The 26,428-nt window shown below is 42.1% G+C and overlaps 1 protein-coding gene across 13 annotated transcripts in view; it reads left to right on the top strand.

Annotated features, from left to right (window-relative positions):
• DTNA (dystrobrevin alpha) overlaps nucleotides 1-26,428 on the top strand; it is a 133,980-nt gene that overhangs the window by 81,165 nt on the left and 26,387 nt on the right. For 4 of the 13 annotated variants that reach the window (XM_075270519.1, XM_075270522.1, XM_075270523.1 and 1 more), the window contains 7 exons: nucleotides 11,501-11,578; nucleotides 14,168-14,260; nucleotides 17,793-17,880; nucleotides 19,299-19,390; nucleotides 21,551-21,664; nucleotides 23,351-23,447; nucleotides 24,290-24,310. In XM_075270519.1, the coding sequence (XP_075126620.1) occupies nucleotides 11,501-11,578; nucleotides 14,168-14,260; nucleotides 17,793-17,880; nucleotides 19,299-19,390; nucleotides 21,551-21,664; nucleotides 23,351-23,447; nucleotides 24,290-24,310 (583 nt within the window). The remainder of the gene's footprint in view (nucleotides 1-11,500; nucleotides 11,579-14,167; nucleotides 14,261-17,792; nucleotides 17,881-19,298; nucleotides 19,391-21,550; nucleotides 21,665-23,350; nucleotides 23,448-24,289; nucleotides 24,311-26,428) is intronic. The other 9 variants (XM_075270530.1, XM_075270520.1, XM_075270531.1 and 6 more) reach the window with 4 other exon arrangements.

The raw sequence follows: 26,428 nt of genomic DNA, 5'->3' as shown, positions 1-26,428 counted from the left end.
CCAATTCATGGTGGAGGGAGCCTCTAAACAGCCCAGTTTGGGCAAATTCATGGTGGAGGGAGCCTCTAACCAGCCCAGTTTGGACCAATTCATGGTGGAGGGAGCCTCTAAAAACCCCAGTTTGGACCAATTCATGGTGGAGGGAGCCTCTAAACAGCCCAGTTTGGACCAATTCATGGTGGAGGGAGCCTCTAAAAACCCCAGTTTGGACCAATTCATGGTGGAGGGAGCCTCTAAACAGCCCAGTTTGGACCAATTCATGGTGGAGGGAGCCTCTAAAAACCCCAGTTTGGACCAATTCATGGTGGAGAGAGCCTCTAAAAACCCCAGTTTGGACCAATTCATGGTGGAGGGAGCCTCTAAACAGGCCAGTTTGGGCAAATTCATGGTGGAGGGAGCCTCTAAACAGGCCAGTTTGGGCAAATTCATGGTGGAGGGAGCCTCTAACCAGCCCAGTTTGGACCAATTCATGGTGGAGGGAGCCTCTAAAAACCCCAGTTTGGACCAATTCATGGTGGAGGGAGCCTCTAAACAGCCCAGTTTGGACCAATTCATGGTGGAGGGAGCCTCTAAAAACCCCAGTTTGGACCAATTCATGGTGGAGGGAGCCGCTAAACAGCCCAGTTTGGACCAATTCATGGTGGAGGGAGCCTCTAACCAGCAGAGTTGGTGGAAATCAGGGTGGAGGGAGCCTCTAACCAGCAGAGTTGTGGGAAAGCAGGGTGGAGGGAGCCTCTAACCAGCAGAGTTGGTGGAAATCAGGGTGGAGGGAGCCTCTAACCAGCAGAGTTGTGGGAAAGCAGGGTGGAGGGAGCCTCTAACCAGCAGAGTTGTGGGAAAGCAGGGTGGAGGGAGCCTCTAACCAGCAGAGTTGTGGGAAAGCAGGGTGGAGGGAGCCTCTAACCAGCAGAGTTGTGGGAAAGCAGGGTGGAGGGAGCCTCTAACCAGCAGAGTTGGTGGAAATCAGGGTGGAGGGAGCCTCTAACCAGCAGAGTTGGGGGAAATCAGGGTGGAGGGAGCCTAGTATTAGCAGAATTGTGCAACGCTTATGGTGGATGAGTATGAGGATGCGGAGGAATTGGAGAGGTTGAGTACAGACATGGAGTTTCATGTTGGGGTGCTTTACACAGGTGGGCCCAAAAATGAAGGCTCTATCCAGTGGTGGTTCATTTTTATCAAAGTGAGCCGGTCGGCACTCTCAGCTGACAGACGGGTGCGCTTGTCAGTGATGATGCCACCGGCTGCACTGAACACCCTCTCAGGTAGGACGCTGGCGGCAGGACAGGACAGCACCTCCAAGGCATATAGGGCAAGTTCAAGCCACAGGTCCAACTTCGACACCCAATACGTGTAGGGTGCAGAGGGGTCGGAGAGGACAGGGCTGTGGTCGGAAAGGTATTCCCGCAACATGCGCCTATACTTCTCACGCCTGGTGACACTAGGACCCTCCGTGGCGGCACTTTGGCGAGGGGGTGCCATCAAGGTGTCCCAGACCTTAGACAGTGTGCCCCTCGTTTGTGTGGACCGGTGAGAACTTGGTTGCCTACTGGAGGAACTGCCCTCCCTGCCGCCAACGTCACATGCTGGAAACATCTCCATCATATTCTGCACCAATTGCCTGTGGCAAGCATTGATGCGATTGGCCCTCCCCTCTACCGGAATAAAAGACGAGATGTTGTTTTTATACCGGGGGTCAAGGATAGCAAAGATCCAGTATTGGTTGTCCTCCATGATTTTGACAATACGCTTGTCGGTTGTAAAGCACCCCAACATGAACTCAGCCATGTCTGCCACAGTGTTAGTTGGCATGACTCCTCTGGCCCCACCGGAAAGTTCAATCTCCATTTCCTCCTCATCCTCCATGTCTACCCATCCGCGCTGCAACAATGGGACGATTCGAAGTTGCCCGGAAGCCTCCTGTATCACCATCACATCATCGGACAACTCTTCTTCCTCCTCCTCCTCCTCCATTAAACGCAGTGAAGCGGACAGATGTGTGGACCTACTCTCCAGCTGTGACGGATCGGATGCTATCCCTAACTCCTCTGTGTGATCTGAGTTATCCCTGATGTCAATCAGGGATTCTCTCAGAACACACAAGAGCGGGATTGTAAGGCTCACCATCGCATCCTCAGAGCTCACCCTCCTTGTGGACTCCTCAAAGACCCGTAGGATGTCACAAAGGTCTCTCATCCATGGCCACTCATGGATGTGAAACTGAGGCAGCTGACTTTGTGGCACCCTAGGGTTTTGTAGCTGGTATTCCATCAAAGGTCTCTGCTGCTCAACCACTCTATTCAACATCTGAAACGTTGAGTTCCAGCGTGTGGGGACGTCGCACAAAAGCCGGTGTTGTGGCACATGCAGGCGTTGCTGGAGAGATTTTAAGCTAGCAGCGGCTACTGTCGACTTGCGAAAGTGGGCGCACATGCGCCGCACTTTAACCAGTAGCTCTGGAACATTGGGGTAGCTCTATAGGAAACGTTGCACCACTAGGTTGAAGACGTGGGCCAGGCATGGAACATGTTGGAGTCCAGCAAGCTCCAGAGCTGCTACCAGGTTCCGGCCGTTATCACAAACGACCATGCCTGGGCCCAGGTGCAGCGGCTCAAACCATATTGCCGTCTCATCGAGGAGGGCATCCCTCACCTCGGAGGCAGTGTGCTGTCTGTCCCCCAAGCTGATCAGCTTCAGCACAGCCTGCTGACGTCTACCAACGCCAGTGCTGCAACGTTTCCAACTCGTAGCTGGGGTCAATCTAACAGCGGAGGAGGAGGCGGTGGCGGAGGAGGAGGCGGTAGAGGAGGAGGGGGGTGTTCTTCTCGTGTCCCTGCCAGGAATGTTAGGCGGGGAGACGAGGTACACCGGGCCAGTTTGGGAAGCAGTCCCAGCCTCAACTACATTCACCCAGTGTGCCGTCAGTGAAATGTAGCGTCCCTGTCCGCATGCACTTGTCCACGCGTCGGTGGTCAAGTGGACCTTTGTGCAAAGCGCGGAACTAAGGGCCCACCTGATGTTGAGTGACACGTGCTGGTGCAAGGCGGGGACGGCACACCGGGAGAAGTAGTGATGGCTAGGGACGGCATAGCGAGGTGCCGCAGTTGCCATCAGGTCCAGGAAGGCGGGAGTTTCAACAAGCCGGAACGCCAACATCTCCTGGGCCAGCAGTTTAGCGATGTTGGCGTTCAAGGCTTGCGCGTGTGGGTGGTTAGCAGTGTATTTCTGCCGCCGCTCCAATGTCTGAGAGATGGTGGGTTGTTGTAAAGAAGCGCCTGATGGTGCCTTTGATGGTGCAGGAGAAGGAGATAAGACAGGAACAGAGGAGGATGAGGGAGAAGTCAACAAAGTGGCGGAGGCAGATGAAGTGGTGTCCTGGCTCGTCCTCTGGAGTGCATCGCCAGCACAGTCAGCAGTGGCAGAGGCAGTGGCGTGAACGGCAGGCGGCCTTTGTCCTGCCGTTGCTGCCTGCCACTGATTCCAGTGCTTGGATTCCAAATGACGGCGCATTGAAGTGGTGGACAGGTTGCTCTTCTCAGAGCCCCTAATCAATTTCGAGAGGCAAATTGTGCAGACAACACTATATCTGTCCTCGGCGCATTCCTTGAAAAAACTCCACACCTTCGAGAAACGTGCCCTCGAGGTGGGAGTTTTTCGGGGCTGGGTACGAACTGGAACATCTTGGGAGATTCCGGGTGTGGCCTGGCTTCGCCTAAGCTGCTGACCTCTGCCTCTAGCTACCCTTTTTGGTGCTGCACTTGCCTCAACATCCACACTACTTTCCCCGCTTGACATCCCCCCTGTCCAGGTCGGGTCAGTGTCCTCATCATCCACCACTTCCTCTTCCAACTCCTGTCTCATCTCCTCCTCCCGCACAATGCGCCGGTCAACTGGATGCCCTGACGGCAACTGCGTCACATCATCGTCGATGAGGGTGGGTTGCTGGTCATCCACCACCAAATCGAACGGAGATGGAGGAGACTCTAGTGTTTGAGCATCTGGACACAGATGCTCCTCTGTTAGGTTCGTGGAATCGTGACGTGGAGAGGCAGGTTGAGGGACAATGAAAGGAGCGGAGAACAGCTCTGGGGAGCAGGGACAGTTGGGGTTATTGTTCTGTGAAGCTTGGGAATTTTGGGAGGAAGGAGGACAAGACTGTTGGGTAATAGGAGGAGAGGAGGCAGAGTCTGACTGGCTGCTGGACAATGTGCTGTAAGCGTTCTCTGACAGCCATTTCAAGACCTGTTCCTGGTTCTCGGGCCTACTAAGGTTTGTACCCTGCAGTTTAGTTAATGTGGCAAGCAACCCTGGCACTGTGGAGTGGCGCAATGCTTGCTGCCCCACAGGAGTAGGCACGGGACGCCCTGTGGCTTCACTGCTACCTTGCTCCCCAGAACCATTCCCCCGACCTCGCCCACGGCCTCGTCCACGTCCCTTTCCGGGAGCCTTGCGCATTTTGAATTCCCAGTTAGAAATTGGCACTATATACCAGTAGCAAAAATTGTGGGTGCACGTAACCCCAATATATTCTTTGAATTCCCAGTCAGACAATGGCACTATATACCAGTAGCAAGAAATGAAGGTATTTATAACCCCAATATATTCTTTGAATTCCCAGTCAGAAACTGGCACTATATGGCAGTAGCAAGAAATGAGGGTATTTATAACCCCAATATATTCTTTGAATTCCCAGTCAGACAATGGCACTGTATACCAGTAGTAAAAATTGTGGGTGCACGTATCCCCAATATATTCTTTGAATTACCAGTCAGAAACTGGCACTATATGGCAGTAGCAAGAAATGAGGGTATTTGTAACCCCAATATATTCTTTGAATTCCCAGTCAGAAACTGGCACTGTATACCAGTAGTAAAAATTGTGGGTGCACGTAACCCCAATATATTCTTTGAATTACCAGTCAGAAACTGGCACTATATGGCAGTAGCAAGAAATGAGGGTATTTGTAACCCCAATATATTCTTTGAATTCCCAGTCAGAAACTGGCACTGTATACCAGTAGTAAAAATTGTGGGTGCACGTAACCCCAATATATTCTTTGAATTCCCAGTCAGACAATGGCACTATATACCAGTAGCAAGAAATGAGGATATTTATAACCCCAATATATTCTTTGAATTCCCAGTCAGACAATGGCACTGTATACCAGTAGTAAAAATTGTGGGTGCACGTAACCCCAATATATTCTTTGAATTACCAGTCAGAAACTGGCACTATATGGCAGTAGCAAGAAATGAGGGTATTTGTAACCCCAATATATTCTTTGAATTCCCAGTCAGAAACTGGCACTGTATACCAGTAGTAAAAATTGTGGGTGCACGTAACCCCAATATATTCTTTGAATTACCAGTCAGAAACTGGCACTATATGGCAGTAGCAAGAAATGAGGGTATTTATAACCCCAATATATTCTTTGAATTCCCAGTCAGACAATGGCACTGTATACCAGTAGTAAAAATTGTGGCTGCACGTAACCCCAATATATTCTTTGAATTACCAGTCAGAAACTGGCACTATATGGCAGTAGCAAGAAATGAGGGTATTTGTAACCCCAATATATTCTTTGAATTCCCAGTCAGAAACTGGCACTGTATACCAGTAGTAAAAATTGTGGGTGCACGTAACCCCAATATATTCTTTGAATTCCCAGTCAGACAATGGCACTATATACCAGTAGCAAGAAATGAGGGTATTTATAACCCCAATATATTCTTTGAATTCCCAGTCAGACAATGGCACTGTATACCAGTAGTAAAAATTGTGGGTGCACGTAACCCCAATATATTCTTTGAATTCCCAGTCAGAAACTGGCACTATATGGCAGTAGCAAGAAATGAGGGTATTTATAACCCCAATATATTCTTTGAATTCCCAGTCAGACAATGGCACTGTATACCAGTAGTAAAAATTGTGGGTGCACGTAACCCCAATATATTCTTTGAATTACCAGTCAGAAACTGGCACTATATGGCAGTAGCAAGAAATGAGGGTATTTGTAACCCCAATATATTCTTTGAATTCCCAGTCAGAAACTGGCACTGTATACCAGTAGTAAAAATTGTGGGTGCACGTAACCCCAATATATTCTTTGAATTCCCAGTCAGACAATGGCACTATATACCAGTAGCAAGAAATGAGGGTATTTATAACCCCAATATATTCTTTGAATTCCCAGTCAGACAATGGCACTGTATACCAGTAGTAAAAATTGTGGGTGCACGTAACCCCAATATATTCTTTGAATTCCCAGTCAGAAACTGGCACTATATGGCAGTAGCAAGAAATGAGGGTATTTATAACCCCAATATATTCTTTGAATTCCCAGTCAGACAATGGCACTGTATACCAGTAGTAAAAATTGTGGGTGCACGTAACCCCAATATATTCTTTGAATTACCAGTCAGAAACTGGCACTATATGGCAGTAGCAAGAAATGAGGGTATTTGTAACCCCAATATATTCTTTGAATTCCCAGTCAGAAACTGGCACTGTATACCAGTAGTAAAAATTGTGGGTGCACGTAACCCCAATATATTCTTTGAATTCCCAGTCAGACAATGGCACTATATACCAGTAGCAAGAAATGAGGGTATTTATAACCCCAATATATTCTTTGAATTCCCAGTCAGACAATGGCACTGTATACCAGTAGTAAAAATTGTGGGTGCACGTAACCCCAATATATTCTTTGAATTCCCAGTCAGAAACTGGCACTATATGGCAGTAGCAAGAAATGAGGGTATTTATAACCCCAATATATTCTTTGAATTCCCAGTCAGACAATGGCACTGTATACCAGTAGTAAAAATTGTGGGTGCACGTAACCCCAATATATTCTTTGAATTACCAGTCAGAAACTGGCACTATATGGCAGTAGCAAGAAATGAGGGTATTTGTAACCCCAATATATTCTTTGAATTCCCAGTCAGAAACTGGCACTGTATACCAGTAGTAAAAATTGTGGGTGCACGTAACCCCAATATATTCTTTGAATTCCCAGTCAGACAATGGCACTATATACCAGTAGCAAGAAATGAGGGTATTTATAACCCCAATATATTCTTTGAATTCCCAGTCAGACAATGGCACTGTATACCAGTAGTAAAAATTGTGGGTGCACGTAACCCCAATATATTCTTTGAATTACCAGTCAGAAACTGGCACTATATGGCAGTAGCAAGAAATGAGGGTATTTGTAACCCCAATATATTCTTTGAATTCCCAGTCAGAAACTGGCACTGTATACCAGTAGTAAAAATTGTGGGTGCACGTAACCCCAATATATTCTTTGAATTACCAGTCAGAAACTGGCACTATATGGCAGTAGCAAGAAATGAGGGTATTTATAACCCCAATATATTCTTTGAATTCCCAGTCAGACAATGGCACTGTATACCAGTAGTAAAAATTGTGGCTGCACGTAACCCCAATATATTCTTTGAATTACCAGTCAGAAACTGGCACTATATGGCAGTAGCAAGAAATGAGGGTATTTGTAACCCCAATATATTCTTTGAATTCCCAGTCAGAAACTGGCACTGTATACCAGTAGTAAAAATTGTGGGTGCACGTAACCCCAATATATTCTTTGAATTCCCAGTCAGACAATGGCACTATATACCAGTAGCAAGAAATGAGGGTATTTATAACCCCAATATATTCTTTGAATTCCCAGTCAGACAATGGCACTGTATACCAGTAGTAAAAATTGTGGGTGCACGTAACCCCAATATATTCTTTGAATTCCCAGTCAGAAACTGGCACTATATGGCAGTAGCAAGAAATGAGGGTATTTATAACCCCAATATATTCTTTGAATTCCCAGTCAGACAATGGCACTGTATACCAGTAGTAAAAATTGTGGGTGCACGTAACCCCAATATATTCTTTGAATTACCAGTCAGAAACTGGCACTATATGGCAGTAGCAAGAAATGAGGGTATTTGTAACCCCAATATATTCTTTGAATTCCCAGTCAGAAACTGGCACTGTATACCAGTAGTAAAAATTGTGGGTGCACGTAACCCCAATATATTCTTTGAATTCCCAGTCAGACAATGGCACTATATGGCAGTAGCAAAAATAGTGGGTGTATATAGCCCCAATTCTATTGCTAGGGGACTTGCAGGGTATTTCTGGGGTGAAGGTGGGGGGGCACACCGTTGGAACGGGTATCGGGGGTATATATCGGGTATACGGGAATACACTGACAGTGTATTCCATTCAGGATCCTGGGAAAGCTGGGTTGCGGCGATTGAGCCCGTCAGTGCCACGTTACACTGACAAGCTTCTCCCTGGAATTTAGCTCTTACAAGAGCTGTTGTGGTTGTCTTCTCCTTCCTATCCTAGCCTGTCCCTGCCTACCCAGAATCTAAGCCCTAGCTAGCTGGACGGAAACCTCCGTCCTCGGTGAATTGCAAGCTCAGAATGACGCGAACCTGGGCGGCGCTGTTCTTTTAAATTAGAGGTCACATGTTTTCGGCAGCCAATGGGTTTTGCCTACTTTTCTCAACGTCACCGGTGTCGTAGTTCCTGTCCCACCTACCCTGCGCTGTTATTGGAGCAAAAAAGGCGCCAGGGAAGGTGGGAGGGGAATCGAGTAATGGCGCACTTTACCACGCGGTGTTCGATTCGATTCGAACATGCCGAACAGCCTAATATCCGATCGAACATGAGTTCGATAGAACACTGTTCGCTCATCTCTAGTAACTACCTGTGTTCCACGCTACCTCCCTGTCACCTACCCCTTTCACCGTCTCCCTAGCTAAGCCCACTGCTAGCACTTCTCAAGTAACTAAGTGGAGATGGAGTGCCATCTCTACCGCACATGTCTTGCAGTCACCTCCAGACTGTGCAAGCGCTTCAAGAGAGGAGGAGTCATTCCCAGACAGAGGAAGACACGCAAGTATTGATGGGGTTGGGGAGGGGAGAGTACTGGTAATATTCCATTTTGGAAGCGGTGAAAGGGAACGTCACTGGATTATCAGGAAGTGTGTGGGCATTTACACATTTATTTTTATTAGAAGTAAATTAGAAGTTAGACGGAGGGAAGGGGGTTTAGTTTAGATGTCACGTCTCCCTGCCCTGTACCCGCCCACACTAAGCCACAAGCCCCGCCTACCTAGTGCTTTAAACACTTACCTAGGAGGTGGGGCAGCGAGGCAAGAAGAAGGAGGGCACTGTAGCAGCCATCTCTAGAAGTAAGTAGCTGCTAGAGATTTAGTTTAGCCTTCCATTCGAATGAATGAAGGCAGCCGGCGCGCAGGGGGTTAAGGCTGTGTGTCGGCTGCTTCCATTCATTCCTATGGAACTGCAGTGGAGCCTTCACACTGAATATACATCATGTACTCAGTGTGAAGGCTAAGCAATGCATTGTGGGGAAAAATCACCGATCTCGATCCCACATAAAAAGATTGTGTTCGGAATTCCGATGGCGATCGTGAAATTTTCTCTATCGCCGATCGGAATCCGATCTTTTCCGAACACAATCGCTCAACCCTATTCATAGTTTATCCCGGACAACCCTTTGAACTCTGTTTTCCAGCAGCCTCTCCACCTCCCTCCTCTGCATTGACTAATATGCAAAAAGTTTCTCAGCTTGACAAATGGACTAGAGATCCTACTTCTTGAATAAGATATATTGCAAAGTCTCTTTTATTCAAAGGTACTATTCATGTATGTACAGTTGTTTTATAATTGAAAGTGCGCTTTAAATGTAAATCTGTTTAGCAGTGGATTTGATTTTAGCCAGGTTACAACCTGCTTACATAGACTTCTGGGTTTTTTGTTTGTTGTTGGGGGTTTTTAAGGCCTAGACCAACGTGGATGGTGTCCTGTGATGGAATAACTAAACTGCCCATTTATAGAATACAGCGGAGTTGTGTAAATGAAAAAGTAAAGGGCTGCTTCCATGAACATAACCATTTAAATTTGTAGACAATTTAAAGTTAATCATTTTTGCAAATACAAATAATTTTAACAATTTATTTTTTAAGATTTTCTCCATTGTTTTGGTAGGCTGCCAATAATAATAATAATAATAATAATAATAATAATAATAATAATAATAATATCATAGGGGTGTATATCTGTAATATAATAACAGTAGTTAAATGGGTCAAATAAATAGATAGATTTGTTAAAACTTAGTAACGTAAGCTTTAACAAATCTATCTATTCATTTGAGTGATTTAACTACTGTGATTTGGTTGCCAGTAATAAATGTTATATATATATATGGCACCAACATATTCTGCAGTATCTTACAAATCATAGGGTTAAAGATCAGACACAATGAGACACTACAGAATAATAAATTGTCAGAAACCCCGTCATGATTTCCTTATTGTGGACAGATTATCAGACTGGGATACTACATGTATGAGAATTGGCAACTTACCATAAGAAGGAAGTCTTTGCTGCATTCATGGTCATAGCCATTGTCAACTTATCTATGCAATAAACTGTCACCACTAAAATCATTAGAGAAAATATTCTAAATTCCAGAATTTTTTGTTTGCAAAAATAACTTTAGAATTGTTTACAAATTTAAATATGGTTACGTTCATGGGAAAACCCATTTAATGTGGAACTCTAGACTAGAGACTAGACAAGAACAACCCCTGATTTATAGAAGTCTGGTATTGCAGCATTGTTGATTTAACCTTGCTTCATGTATTAGGATTAGAGTAAGGGGGCCTTCACATCTGCTCTCGTTCTTCGGTCTGTGCATTCCACTGGGTTTCCGTCTTCAGCCTCGGCAAAACTGGACAAGGGACGGAAACCCTGCGGTCATTTTTAAAACCCATTCACTTGAGTTGGTTTGTAAAGGTGACCGTCTGTGTGCGCCTTCTGCCTCTCCGCGGGGAAACCAGTTTTTATAGTCGGACATGCTGGACTTTGTGTCCGGCTAAAAAAAAAAAAAAAAAAAAGGTTTCCCAGCGGACAGGTAGATTCGCACATAGACTTTCACCTTTACAAACCAATTCAAGTGAATGGGTTTTAAAACTGACTAGGGTTTCTGTCCCCTGTCCAGTTTCACTGAGGCTGAAGACGGAAACCCAGTGTAATGCACAGACCGGAGAACGAGAGCAGATGTGAAGGCCCCCTAACTGAAGCTGACCTCAGGTATAAGATTGTGGTCAGGACCATGAGGCTCCATGCACATGTGCTTTGTCAGTGGATCTCCAGTAAAATCTGAGCTCTGTGGTCGGTCAGCTCACCGTTACCCATTTCCTTTTGCACACACCTGTATTTTCAACAGCGACCTGCTTGTCCATTGTCTGCACTGCTTTTAGTTGTCTAGGTAATATCAATATTCCTCTTCTCCACTTTTTGTCCTTTTATATTTTGCCCTTCATTTAATTTCACTGTAACCTATGATCCTATTACCTTACATTCTAAAGCATTCATTCACCACTTGCTTATCATACCCCTTTGTTCTTCCTATGAGCTTGTCTCAGCATTGTTCTGTCTTGTTAACCAGCTCTACTCAAAAGGCATCAGAAACAGAGCAGAGCAGACAGCTGGCTATGGCCGCCCCAACTTTGCTTAAAGGCAAAGGGTAAGTTTAAGGCTGATCTGTAGTAGTAGAATCTGCATGCTGCCCCCCAGAGCATGCAGGTGTGTAGTGGTACTGTAACCCTACTAACCAATACTAATATCTGCAGTAATGAATTCCTGCATCACTTATATACTTAGAAAAGTCAATTTACAAAATTCTTTAACTTGACTGAATCCTTATAATAATTTGGTTATGTGAATGGTACCAAATTCTAAACTGAGGCCCGGTTCACATCTTTGTTCAGGTTTCTGTTTGGGAAGTCCGCCTGGGGAACCACGAATGGAAACCTATATACATAAAAAAGCAGATACCTAAGGAATCCCATAGACCCATAGACTATAATGGGGTCCGTGTGGTTTCCACTCAGTTTCCACACGAAACATGCAGAGAAAAAAGTGCTGCTTGCTGGACTTTTCTCTCCGCATGTTTCATGCAGAAACTACATGAACCCCTTTATGGTCTATGGGGTCCGCGGGTTTCCTTAGGTAACTGCTTTTTTATGTGTATAGGTTTCCATTCGGGGGGTCCCCAAGTGGACCCCCGAACGGAATCCTAAACACAGATGTGAACCAGGTCTCAGTTTTGAAGTTGAGTGGAGGGTTTATTACCAGAAACAGAGCTACTCGTGTCCAGAATATGGAGGAGCCGCAATACCAAATACAGTTTATTTTATCATCTACAGTACTATTAGTTGCCAAAATAATGATTCTGATTTAGCAGTAACTGTAAGACCAAGCAGTTCATCTCCGCTGTAGATATGAGCTTTGTTGACATCAATGATATGTCCTGTGGGATTAAACAGGAGATCCAGACCATCATACTATTATCATAGCAAGACATTGTCTTCCACTATCCGGTGCTCCACCTGTTGTTGTTAAACTTGTCTTTTGTCACCTGTTCAAAGCCAATTTGGCCATAGAAAAAATACAGGATTGAAATGTCAAGGTCTTGAACTTGTGTGGTCATCTGTCCAATGAGAGGCCTCACTTTTGGACAATAGGTGTAGATATGTGTTTATATGTATACTGCTGGCGGGCAGGCAGGCGTACAGATTTATAATGAGAGAGCGTGGAGCGTGCAGACAGAGCAGCAGAATATACAGAATTACCTAATGAAAATGTCTTTCCACAACTGTCAGAATGACTTGTCCTGTCGTGCTGGCTATATGTAATAGCAATAAAAGTGACAATATGCAGCCACGGTGAGTACAATGCAGCAAATGTCAATGTGCGTCACATTTTACCAGTCACCTCTGGTAACAGCTCTAGTCATTGTGTCTAACTAAATTGTGTAGTAATTCTGCATAGTGTAAGAGCATTAATGGAGTAATAGGGGAAACATGATAAAGGACATAGACCTCTGCTGCACATGAGGCATTGGGGCACATTTACTAACAGTGGCTAAGTTTTAGACAGTGGAGCTTTAGAATAGACAGTCCTAAAATGAGCTAGATTTATCAAAGCTTCTGTTGCTGTTTGATAAACCTAGCATATTGTTCGAATGTCAAGTCTAACATTACTCCACTTATATTAGTTTGTTTGAGGCCGACTGGAGGAGATGGGGGTGAGCCAACAGCGAAGGTCCTTGAGCCACAAGTACCCCGAGCCTCTGGAGTGGTGTGTAGTGCCACCTCCTGGTCAGTGCAGGTATCAGTGAAGTGACTCGCTAGAAATTACCTAGCCTTACACCTGTACTGTGTCTGATATATATATATATATATATATATATATATATATATATATATATATATATATATATACATATATATATATATATATATATATACATATACATATACATATACATACACATACACATACACATATACACACACACACACACACGTATATATACAGGTTGATGCAGTATCGTACTCTGTCCCTGGACTACCCTGTCCAGTGCAGGAATTAGTACTATAGAGGATCTTTTTCGGCATATGTTTAACCAGTATATATTGTACATGCCAGTGTACACGTTTTTAGAGAATATTGTACAAGTAAAAGTTAATAATGTAGACTGTACAACACTTTCAGAACTTTCTCACATAAACATGATCCTTTTTTCCCAATGCACTGAGTCAGCTAAGAGAGAGCTGAAAAGTTGCATATGAGAATATATTTTAGTTTGTCTGGATCTCCGTGGGTTTTTTTGTTTTTTTTTTAGTCCTTGTTTTTTTAATACAGCTGTATGCCACAAAAAAGTATACCATTCTGCGTCATTTTTTCTGCAGTGGAGGTCTGACAGTTGTATGGAACTTGTATAGTTGTATACATACAGCAGCAGACTTTAGAAGTGTATACTGGACATAGTGGTGTCCTAATCTGATGCAGGTTTTTGTGGAAGATAAAATATATTATTGGTACGCTCAGTTTTTGCATGATTGAGATTCCCTGATGTAAATCTATAGCACGTACTTCCTAGATCTCAATAATCAGATTAGAGGTGATGGTTTATTTTGCTGCATGCTTTTTCTTTCTTTTCTCTGCTTTTACTCTTACATTCCTATCTATGCATACGTTTTCTTTTTCCTTTCTTGAGTTTCTTTATTTTTACATTTAAGCCTTTCCTATTTTCAAACCATCCTTCTAGGTTACAGTACAGCCTGGATGTGGCAGACAGGCTGGCTGATGAACATGTTCTCATCGGGGTATATGCCAATATGCTGCAGAACAACCTTTCACGGTTAGTTAAGGCTTGGCAAATGTCTTGTTTGTACAAAATGGAGACTGGAGCATATGATGGTCACTTGTTGATGAAACGCAGTCAGCTAAGTCAGATGACTTCAGCGTGTGCTCAGGTGGCCCAGTTACTGGAAGAGATAAGTGTGTGTTAGAAAGGGACTGAGCTTGCATCATCCTCTAGATATTAAGCTGCTTGACGTCTTGGTTTTGTTTTTTTTGTTTGTTTTTTTTAACTATCTGTTTTTATGAGATGTTAATACTCTTCTGATTTCTTTGGAAGTGTAGTTAATGCATTATTTGGCTGTAGCAAACATCAACTCTGCCAGTATACATAATTTAGATTAGGGCTTCCTTAGCAGAAATTTATACATTTTTATATATTAATGGAGAATTACAGTATGCCAAATTGGAAGACTCCAATGGGTTTGCTATTGCCTGTCTACCGGTAGTCAACTCTAATGTCTCACAAACTGGCAACCATAAGCAACTCCCTAAGACAGCCAACATAAATCAGGTCTTGCTCAGCCAAGGACTATACTTGCAGACTGTGAACCAATGGTTTGAAGCAAAAATACTGTTTTACATAAGCCCATTGACATGCTACAGATAAAAGCTGTACACATTGTTCCAAAGTTTTAATAGAAGTCTTTCATTGCATTGTAGATGTCTACAATGGATGTACAACTTTGCAGCCATTTTTGTTTTTGGAGGAACTTTGCAATAAATTTTGATTAAAAATGTCTTGCTATTCTGTATTCACAGCTACCATGGAGACCTCTACATCTCTATGTTATCAAACTAAAACAAGACTCCTGTCTTTCATATGTCCCATAGTTATAATTTGGTAGGTTAGCAAGAGGTAGGGGAACGGTGTTACGACTGCAGGATCAGACTACACATGGTTGTGAAGGTGGATATAGACAAGAAAATCAGTTGTATGAACTGAAGACTCCTTTCTTATGCCCTTTAACCTCCCATATGTTTATGGACATCCAAGACAATGGAAACGGCCACATCAAAGAGGGACTGTCATTCTGGAGGACTCAATATGGCCAGTCATGTAGGCTTAATATATATATATATACAGTATATATAGTGAAACCTCTTTGAGATAACCACCCAATTGCATTAAAAAGTGGCCTTCTATAGATGTGGTTTTCTTAAAGAAGATAGCATGTATTGACAACTGAAAGTGTCTTAAAGAGGGCCTTTCATGTCCTTGGGGGAATGCCCCCTCTGACTCTCTAGCGCTACGGACACTACTGTCAGGAGGGGCATTCCCAGCTAGACTGTCAGGAACGCCCTTCTGACAGTGAAGAGATATCGATAGTTGCACCGATATCGCTTCCCCTGGGCCACATAACGGGAAAGCCGACAGTGTTCTGGATTCAGCGCACTGTCACCTTTCTAGCGATATATAAAACTGCATGTGCCTGAGGACATGAAAGCTCCTCTTTAAGGAGAACTTCTCAAAGAGATGGTCTTCTAGAGAGGTTGCCTGTAATTCACGCAAGATGTTCCTTAGCAACACAATTTGAGGCCTCCCATTATGTCTTTAAAAATATCTCCTTTGCTGCATGGTACTTTTTTTTTTTTTTTTTGAAGGTACAGGTCCTTAGCCTAGAGCTACACTACTGGAATTGTCAGATGTAGTGTTATCATGGAGACCTCACGAGGTTTCAAACCACCATTCACATCAGTGTATAACACATACTGTATCTGATTGTTGAGGATCCGACCACTGGGACCACTTCTATGGGGCTGATGGAAATGTGTTTAAATACATATAAGGGACATAATAGCAGCTTATGGTACAGTGTATTTGTATTATAGTTGTGTTGGCAGCACATGGCAAAAACTAACAGCAGTAATAATGTACTGTGAAGTAGATAATCTAGAGCCACATGAGTCTAAATACTTAATTCTAATTACGTATCAATATAATATCCATACAGATCTACACAGTATTACTGATCATTTTATAGTATAAAACTCAACTGACTAAACAAACGCAAGGACCATTACAATGCTGTGTGACAGGGACGGTGATGTAACATTCTTATACCTCATAACTTTACGTGTAAACATTTGTGAACATATTCCATTTCTCCTAGAAACATTGTATAGTGGTTTTCCATTGCATAACAGCCATCCCACAATGTACTTTATAGTGACTCTTGTAACAATAAATGATCTTTATAACCCTTGGGATGAATTAAATAGCATAAAAAAACATCATGCAATAACATCTGTAAACCATTCTCTGGCGGTGCAGGTGCAAGCACTTGGAAGTGAAAGTTTGATTGTGGAAAAATGTAGATCTATCCCCCCTACAGAATAGAGAGAGCACAAAGTAAATTGATAAGGATCTCAAATGAAGTTTACAGATGCACTCCAAGGCACCGATGCAGAATGTGGCTCTATAACAGTTGGAGACCTGATGATTGAGAGACTTGATTTCTATTTGTGAGAAGTCTACAAATTGTCTAAATCTGATTTTGGTTTTCTTTAGTGCATAAGTGAAAATATTGCACCCATATGTATCAACATTCTTTGGTCATTGCATTGCATTTACGCCTTATGTACACAGCTGTATTTAGTGTAGACATATAATAGATGCTCATAAAGTTTCATGGAGCCCTCAGTCATCCTCCATATGCTTTTGATTTTATCAGAACTGCTATATTCTCCATCACAGGCTGTGTTACATAGCTCGTCTCCTCTAGAAGCATTGCCTTAACCCAACACGATGGAAGACCTGTACATTGTATCCTATAAAACCAACATCTCTTTTTTACCATTATTACTTGGTATATCTCATGGATTGCAATAATAGTTTCTACGCTTTTTAATGTTTATTTTTCTGCTTGTCTAGAGGCCCAATGGTGAAAGGTATTTCATCATATACAAGAAGTATTTACCTATGTATTATGATCAGTGTGTCATGATGCAAAGTATTATGGTTAATCTAACATGGTAGAAAAATTCTAGAGAATGAATTACCCTGGTCCTTAATGTACAAGCATTGTTTACACTGTCAAAACCTCTGGGAATATGATGCAAGCTTCTTTGGTTAGTAGCGCTTCATATGAGCTCATAGAGGGCAGCCTACTGCTATACTGTACAATACTATCAAATGATATCAAGTTGTTATGATGCTCTTTCCAGATATGTTTGTATTCAGATGTAGCATTTGTTAAATCGTCATTCATATCGTATTAAAGAATATTTTCTTGCTACAGAAGGCTCATTCACTTTGCATGACTCTATGGGTAACACGCCATACGGTGTGAACATTTGTTACTTCTGTACAATCCAGTGCACATGAAACAGTGGCACGTAACAAAGTTCTCAGAGTACGGTATAAAATGTTTAGTAATTATATTTTAATATTTTCTTTACAATAATGAATCTTTGGTGTTTCTCTGTAGATTGTGTTAGCCCAGTCTTGCCCTCTATAATAGGTGTAAACGTTTTTTTTTGTTTTTTTTTCCCCACCTTTTTTCTTCCTGTCCTAAATTCCTTTTCTACAGAATGCTTGACAGTCCCAGCCGCCTGGATGAGGAACATAGACTTATTGCCAGATATGCAGCACGGCTAGCAGCCGAGACCACTTCATCAGTAAGTATGTCTCTCCTGGAATAGGAACCTGCAATAGTTTCACGTTAGGCATTTCAACCAGTCCTCTTCCATTACGGTTTTGACACTGAATGGGTCCCTGCCAGTTTCCTCTTTCCACCTGTGAAGTAATGTGTGACTATTTAGCTCCTGTCTGTTTGTTGTCTACAAATAAATACTTATGGCGATACTCTAGGAAGGTTAATGCACTGGAGATAGGGGCGACGCCAATCATTACTCATATAAACCACCATGGCACTCCAAATATGATGCAATAATAAAGATGGTCATTAAGGGCGTTAAACCCTTGGTGCCATCGGTGAGGGTATTGTGGACAGTTGCTGCACACTTATGATGTACATATACAGCGCTGTCATGGCGAGGACTCTGATTCCTCTCCATGCCCCTTCCTAGGGGAGCCTAATAAGATCTCCCATGGCTTCCATACTATTACACCTAATACATTTTTTTCAGTATGTAATATGTATTGTAAAAAAAAATGAGACTTGTTCTGTATAAAATGAGACTCTCGCTCTGTTTTAGTAGAAAAATGGTTATTACTTTTGCCGAGGAGCAAATGGAAAAAAAATACATAAAAAAAGACCCAAACTAAATACAGTGCAAGGGGGTTAATCAGCATTGAACATCATAAAAAGATACTGTACTATAGGGAACACATGTGTACCCTTGGATAAGACGGTGCATTTTTATTTCCCAGCTAATTTCACATATTATCCAGGTTATAAGATGTAGTCCTTTCAACCTAGTAACCTTTTGTTCAGTTGTCACATGAAACATGGCAGCACAGGCAGCAGATTTGTATATCTACAAGAACCAAGTCACCTGAATGATTTCAAGTCGACACAACAATTGCGTGCTGCTGTGAGCGTGATAGTACAGAAGGACAGTAGATCTGTCGGATGGCCTTTGTAGGATTTAGATGAAATCTGCCTGAAACAGTAACACATTTTTTCACCTGACCTGAAGTAATTTTCAAAGTGTGAATTATTGTCTAGAAAAAATAGTGTCTATATTGAATTGTATATGTAATGTATAGAATTGCTGGGGTTGTCTGTGGGAGCAATGGTTGGCAGGTCCTGACTCTGACTCCACAATCCTGCCCATAGCTAGGATCTACATCCTTTGAATACTATTGTGTGGTTATGATATAAATACTTACGATTATATTACCCCTTTAATATCTGCACGGTTGTTTTATTATTTCTGCATATAAGAATCCATAATAATAAAAAAGCAGTTCTTGAAGAAAAACAGCTGGAGACAGGAGTATGGTTTTGTTTTTCTATACATTCAGCGTATCTTGCAGTGGAATGTCTATTTCTCTATTGGGTGTCGTTGTGTGGTTTATGAGCAGGGATGCCAGCGAGATTTCTTGATAAGAATGTTTTGTTTTATTACAGCAGAGTCAGCAGAGAGGCCCAGACATCTCCTTTACAATCGATGCAAATAAGCAGCAGAGACAGCTTATTGCAGAGCTGGAAAATAAAAATAGGTACAGTATCTGCCTCTTGTCGGTTTTATGGTTCTTTTTGTGTGTAGTCAGTGGGTAAAATCATTTCACTGCAGGGAAATGTTACTTATAACTGGATTAACGTGATCTTCTGGTTGACAATAAACATTTTGACAATAATACAAGGTGTAAATGCCTGGTGCAATGTGTGCCCCCCTATTTTCAGTCCCCTCTTCACACTGTGCTTCCTTTCTGCAGGAGACTACCATAGAAGTGTACATAAATGTGTTGGACTAGCCCTCGAGAATACCAATGCATGCTCTGGTAGGCTCAGACTCTAAGGCCCGATTCACATCTGCGTTTGGTATTCCATTTAGGGAGTCCGCTCCCCGAAAGGAAACCTATATGCTTTAAAAAGCAGTTACATAAGAAACCACACAGATCTCTCAGACTGTAATGGGGTCCGTGTGGTTTCCGCTAGGTGTCCACACGAAACATGGGAAGAGAAAAGTGCTGCTTGCAGTACTTTACTCTCTGCATGATTCATGTGGACACCGAACAGAAACCACATGGACCCCATTACAGGGGGTCCGTAACACTATAATCGTTCAGCTGGAGACATCTACATTAGAAGAGTATTGTGCTCTATTACCTAAGGGTTGTTGGACAGTGGGCCCCCAAATTCATGTTATCTGATAGGAACCTCAGTTCAACACGGCAGAAGTCTGAGAAGTTGGTGGTATTTTTACAAAAATATAGACGAGAGGGGGAATTGGAGGCAACCTATACCAGCAGGACGCCAGGTATTTAAACTGTGCTATACTTTTAAGAGTCCCTTTAAGTTATCATGATGACAGTGTATAAAAAATAAAGGGCCTCTGTATTGAACAGTATAGCCATGTATCCAAACTTTGAGCAGAAACACAGAACACGAGGTATGAAAGAAAAATTAACACAAAATGTACTGCAAAAATAGTCATCTTTATTGAATTAGAAATAAACTCCATCAAACTTATTCCCTGTTACAGATTAGTCTGGCCCCCAAGCAGCAGTAGTCACATACAATTTTAACAATACGATGTACAAAAAAAAAAAAGAAGCAAGGTAGCAAACACAAACCTGACAAAACAAGTTATCTCAGCATACAAAGATTCCTACAACTAACCGAGAGGGAAAGGGGTAAGCATCCCATGTGCATTTCTACTTTATGGCTGCTACAGCCTACAGTGTGCGCCTCGCATGCACTGCTATAAGGTATGCGTAGATGTACTGACATCAGGTGTGGGTACACATTATCATACAGTGCATGCACATACAAGAAATGATCATCTTCATAGTTTGGAAACTGGTTCTAGATTATATATAGAATACTGTAGGTCAATTTGTGCTAGAGTCACGCTAGCGTTGGCCGTCCATTGTAGAGTTGCTAAAGTGGTGTTTACATACAAAGCTCGACAGCCTCCATTGACTATAATAGGGTCCTTTGGGTGTCCGTTGTTTTTAAAATAAGCGATGGATGAAAAAGTTGTGTATGCAAGTCCCAGGTGGACATTGGAGTCTCCTATGCAAGTGTGAATGTAGTCTAAAAGTGCTATTTACCAGTTACCTTGTTATCATGATTATTACCGTTATTATTAATGCAATGGTTAAACATCCTTTAACATTTTACCTCTTTAAACACAAAGTTTATTTTATACGCATATAAATTTAAATGCATTTAAGTAACAAAAAAGACAATGCAGAGATGGTCATGCCCTGGACCACACTGTGGCTCAGTGGTTAGCACTGCAGCATTGCAGCGCTGGAATCCTGGTGTTCAAATCCTGCCAAGGGCAAAAAAAAAACAAAACATCTGCAAGGAGTTTGTATGTTCTCCCCGTGTTTGTATGGATTTCCGTTCCATATTCCAAAAAAGACATACATTGTGAGCTCTATGTGGGGCTCCCAATCTACATTTAAGAAAAAAAAAAAAAAGAGATGGTCATGCTCTTTAGTAGTAATAGCCTGCAATCTACAGATGGAGAAAGGTCTCACGGACCATCATGCCATGCACTAAAGGTCAATTAAGATCGCATTTTCTATTCATGAAGACAGCAGGTAGTAAACCCTGTGTAGGGATATCCAGTTTCCTTTCTTTAGATAGGTGTTAAGCTTCCTTATGTTGTACATCATAATAACATTTAGCCACATTTCTGTTTTCAGAGAAATATTGCAGGAAATACAGAGGCTGAGAATTGAACATGAACAGGCCTCTCAGCCCACTCCAGAAAAAGCACAACAGAATCCCACTCTTCTGGCAGAACTCCGACTGCTCAGGTAACAAAAGAGAAAATCCATCACAGCATGGCTGCAAAATACCATGATGAAGCAGACAATATACTGTCACCAGCCGTAGTTAGAAATGAGCATGCAGAACATAATCTTAAAAGAAAGAATGTCTTCCAAGGCAAACCCAAGACAAAAAAAAAAGACCAGGCCACAGCATAGTAAGCCAGTGTACGCAAAGTATGGATAGTAATACAATTTAAAGGAATGTAATGTCACGTAGTGTTCTGTTTGTCGTGTTATTACATAAATGGATCGTAGCACTTTGGGTACCTTTGTTTTGTACCGCATGCTTTCTACAAGTGTATAATTTCTCTGTGCTAAATATAGAGCACTTAGCTTCTTCTGTACTGTATGTCAGTAGCTACATAAAGACTTACGTAATCACAGACTAGATGGTTACAAACCTACGAAGGGAAGACCGATCTAGCGCCCTGTGTGATATCCACCTTGATGTCCTATTAGGTAAAGGAAACCTCAAGACCACAATTAGCAGCAAGAGGTGAATAAATAAATAGCATCATTTACTAACCCAGCCTTGTGTATGATGGTTACAAAGATCGAGACATAAACTATACCTGTGTGCAGTCTGATCTTGAGCTTTGTGTAATGTCAATCTTTCTGCGCCTTCTTCCTATACAGATGGAAGAAAAGGGGTGAGATAGAAGGGAGTAACACACGACCTCAGGCTCAGGCTAGACACAGGTTTTGTTTCCAGTCTAATTATGGAGACATTCAGGTCTGCATGGGGGCTGTATACACAAATCAGTAGGGGATTTTTTAATTAAGACTAGTTGTAAAGATGTTTCATTTTTTATTTAGCATTAGAGAAGTAAATATGGTTTCAAAAGTGTTCATAATCTTAAAACCAATCTCTGTTACATATCACAGGCCTTTAAATATAAAGCGATCATAGACATACAGTGGTCAGCACTTCGTCCTGTAGCCTTAGCTTTACAGGGACACTTTCAGCATAAATATCGGTTATAAACTATACATATGGTACTGTAGGGCAATTTACACAGATTCTAATGTGATATTAATGAGATCCAATGATTCAGCACTGAGGCCTTCAAATGCATCCCCAGGTGCTACTTAGGAGAAGGCCCCACGTAGTGTCCCACAGCAAAAAAGTGCTGTGAAAAAGACAGAAAGTGAAACCTCTGTGGACTTTCTGCTCCCATTCTAACGATAGGGAAACCTCCGGCGTTTCCATAGGTATAATTGACATTCTGTGACTTCCAAGACAGCATAACTGAATGCGTTGCACTGTTTCCGTATCTCTGATTGGAGTACTGGAAACCACATATATCCACACTCCTTACCGTGCCCTTTCCACACTAGGCCACTTGACAAGAATCTTCTCTGCCCCGTTATGCCGGCCTTCTCTGCGCCGTGATGCCGCCAGCCTTCTCTACCCCGTGATGCCGGCCTTCTCTGCCCATGCTTGTCACCTACTATGACAATATACTATGACAATGGCAGTTTCATTGTCTCAGTGATATATCTTACATTCATTTACTTGGGCACGTTGCTTGCACAGGAGTTTTGAGTACGTGTCTGTTTCTTTGTTAATTAATGGAAAGGGACAAGAAGGTTTTACATGATGGGGTGAATTATAATCTATGATGGCTGACGTATTGGGAGCTTTCTGATCTGATTCTTATCATCATTCAGACAGCGAAAAGATGAACTTGAGCAGAGGATGTCTGCATTGCAAGAAAGCAGGAGGGAGCTGATGGTACAGCTTGAAGGGCTCATGAAACTTTTGAAGGTGAGGGATTGAAATTGGTAGTTATTTTCACAGTATGTGATCGTAGAAGTAAAGGGGTCTGAGCATAAATACCACACACAACCATTGGAATTGTTAGCCCTGTTACTGGAAGAACGCCTGTATTTTATGATCTTTGGGTATTTTAAAGTGTACCTGTCATTTCAACAGAAAATCGGAAAAAAACAAGAGTTTGTAGTACTCGTGCCCTATACAGAGTTGTAAGTGGGTGGTTACCCTGCACTATACTCCATGCCCTCATTTGCCAGCTCCTTCCTCACCACCACCAATGATAAATGTCTGCTCTACTATACAGTATTCAACATAAATAGCAAAGGAATATCTCTCATGATACTGCCATCCTCAATGGCTGACAAGAGGGTAAAGAAAGGAATTTAGTGTCTTACAGAAGCAGTTTGCAATAACTACAACAATGATATCTACATAAAAGAAAGATGTAAAGGAAAGATTCACTTACCTGCTGCTCACTCTGTGAAGTGAGACTGTGGTGAGGTAGAGACTGTAGCTGCAGAGATCTACTCCTTCTCCTGCAATCTGTCTCTAGGACTCTGTTACTAGAGATGGATTTCACTTGACAACAGGCAGTGCACAGCAAGTCAAAGGGAGAGTAGATACTTATTGGCCGGCTCTTTACGGTTATTTTGCAAGTAGAAAATGTAATTTTCAATAGATGTAATTTCCACATTGTCCAAGTAATGAGCAGATGTTTGTTGGAATGACAGATACCATTACAAAAGACCTCTGTATCTGTAACTTCTTAGTTCAAGGGCCTCAAATGTGTTATTGATCCTTCTGTTTTTTTGTTGTATATGAAAATTTTACAGGAACAAGAGCTGAGACAGGCTGTAAGTCCTCCTGTATATTGCCATTATTGGCTGCATGTTTTGGCTGTCTTGGCATGATGTAAAAAATGAAATCCTATATTAACAATAATGAATATTAACCAGCACCTAATACTCAGTGGTAGAGACCTCTCAGATGTTTAAGGATTTTAGACACCCGAGTTGTATTAAAGACTTTTACATGTTTTTATGTGTCTTGTGTTTGGTTGTGAGACATCGGACAAAATATTTGTTTGTAAGTCTGAAAATATTTCTAGCTGATAATATATATTTTTCTGTATAACATGCTGTGTATATACATAATCTATATTTACCTGTATTCACAAGTGCCTAAATTATAATCCTGAAGTTCTTACTATTATTTACTTTATAACTATACAAGTTTATAAAAACTGTTCTTTACGATTTGTCATGTGTGTAAGAAATCCATACATCTCAGCTATAGTTTTCCATAGCAGTTTGGAAAATGAAACAACCTAAAGAAAAACTGGTATAGACAACTTCTCTATTTTTGTTTTAATCTATTTTAAGTAATGAATAATCCAATATGCATATTGTAAGACCCCCTCCAATGCAAGTCTGTCAATTTACATTGCACAAACCCCACAAACTGCATAGCAAGCATACTATACTTCCTGCATTAAAGAGACTGTGCAAGATCTAGGTTTCCATGGCCTATCCTTAGGATAGGACAGAAATATGTGATTGGTGCAGGAAGACATGTAAATTGGAGTTGTGCTGGAACCCATCCACTATACAGGGCAGGGAGCCAAGTGCTGTGTATAGTACAAGTGTTGAAAGCGGCCCTGTATTAGTGATTGGTTCAGGGAGGGCATCTGTCGGCTCCCCACCAATAAGATATGTACGGCCTGTTCTAAGAAGAGGGAATAAAAAAATTAAATCCTACACAACCCATTTGAGAGTGAATCTTGCAAAGGACGAAATCTGTGGCTAATCTGCAAAATAAGGAATTAGAAAATCTCCTGCATCCCCTAAAATGCAGACGGATATTTTTGGGTGCATAGACGAATACACTAGCTTTCACCTCTTGTCCATACCTATCTTTTAAATTGCATTCTGTACGTATTTGAACATTACAAAGATATGTAAGTACCATATATCAAAGAAACAATCATGAAGTAGTTATGATGTGAAATGTGGACCTGTAGGACTGATGGTACAGAACTGATAGAAGTCATCTGCCTGGTTCAGAAGTTGTCATTGTGCATGTTGCTACTGAATAAGTTGTACTGTTTGATGATTCGTATGACCTCATACCTGATCAGAGCTTATGATACGACCCATTGCCTGCATGACTTGTTCTGACTGATTTGACTGCTTTCTGCTTTATCTCCATTCATTGCGGATCAGGCAAATATGAAAGTGTTTGAGAGCAGTGAATATGTACCGAATGCTGCAGGGGAGCAGGTTACAGAGTTTATGGGAACTTTTTGTTACAGTTCAGATGATACAGGAATAAATTCTGTTCTGTCAGGTTGGTTTTCCTACAAATTAAAGGAAATCTATTACGAAACCCCAGCACTTCAGCCCAGTCTCACAGATAGGTAGGTTAGAGTCATCTGAATCAAATAGTGTTTTACCCTTGTGAATAGGAACCACCAATGCCAAGATCTTGTGGTTTTTGTCTATATGCAAATGAACTCCCTGGAGCAAATATGGGTGGGGGTGGGGTCATTGCTTCAGAGAAGTATGCAGCAATTCCCTCATTGCTCCAAGTAGCTCATTTGCATATTGAAAAAACTGCAATATCTCGGCTACGGAAACATCAATTCACAAGTGGAAAACCTAACCTATCTGTCTGTCATGCTGGGTTGTGTCAAGAGACTCTCTTTAAGGTTTTAAATGCTCAGAATGCTTCAAAATTAAGAAATATCTTACCGATCCCCTGCTTATCCCAATCTGACGCTTTCCACATTCCTCACCAGTCTGTCTACTTTCTGGTCATCATAAACACAAAAATCTGACTGCTCAGAAAATCAACAGGGATCAGTGGGGGACCCGAAAAGTGTTGGAATTAGAGCAGCAGGGAATTGTTAATAGGATTGTTGTTTCTTTTATTATTTTAAAGCACTTAAGTGGCCAGACCTGTGTTAGGATTTC

Source organism: Leptodactylus fuscus, chromosome 4, assembly GCF_031893055.1.
Source record: "Leptodactylus fuscus isolate aLepFus1 chromosome 4, aLepFus1.hap2, whole genome shotgun sequence".
NCBI classification, from domain to species: domain Eukaryota; kingdom Metazoa; phylum Chordata; class Amphibia; order Anura; family Leptodactylidae; genus Leptodactylus; species Leptodactylus fuscus.
The sequence above is the reverse complement of the archived record's forward strand: the minus strand, read 5'-3'. Positions and strand labels throughout refer to the sequence as shown.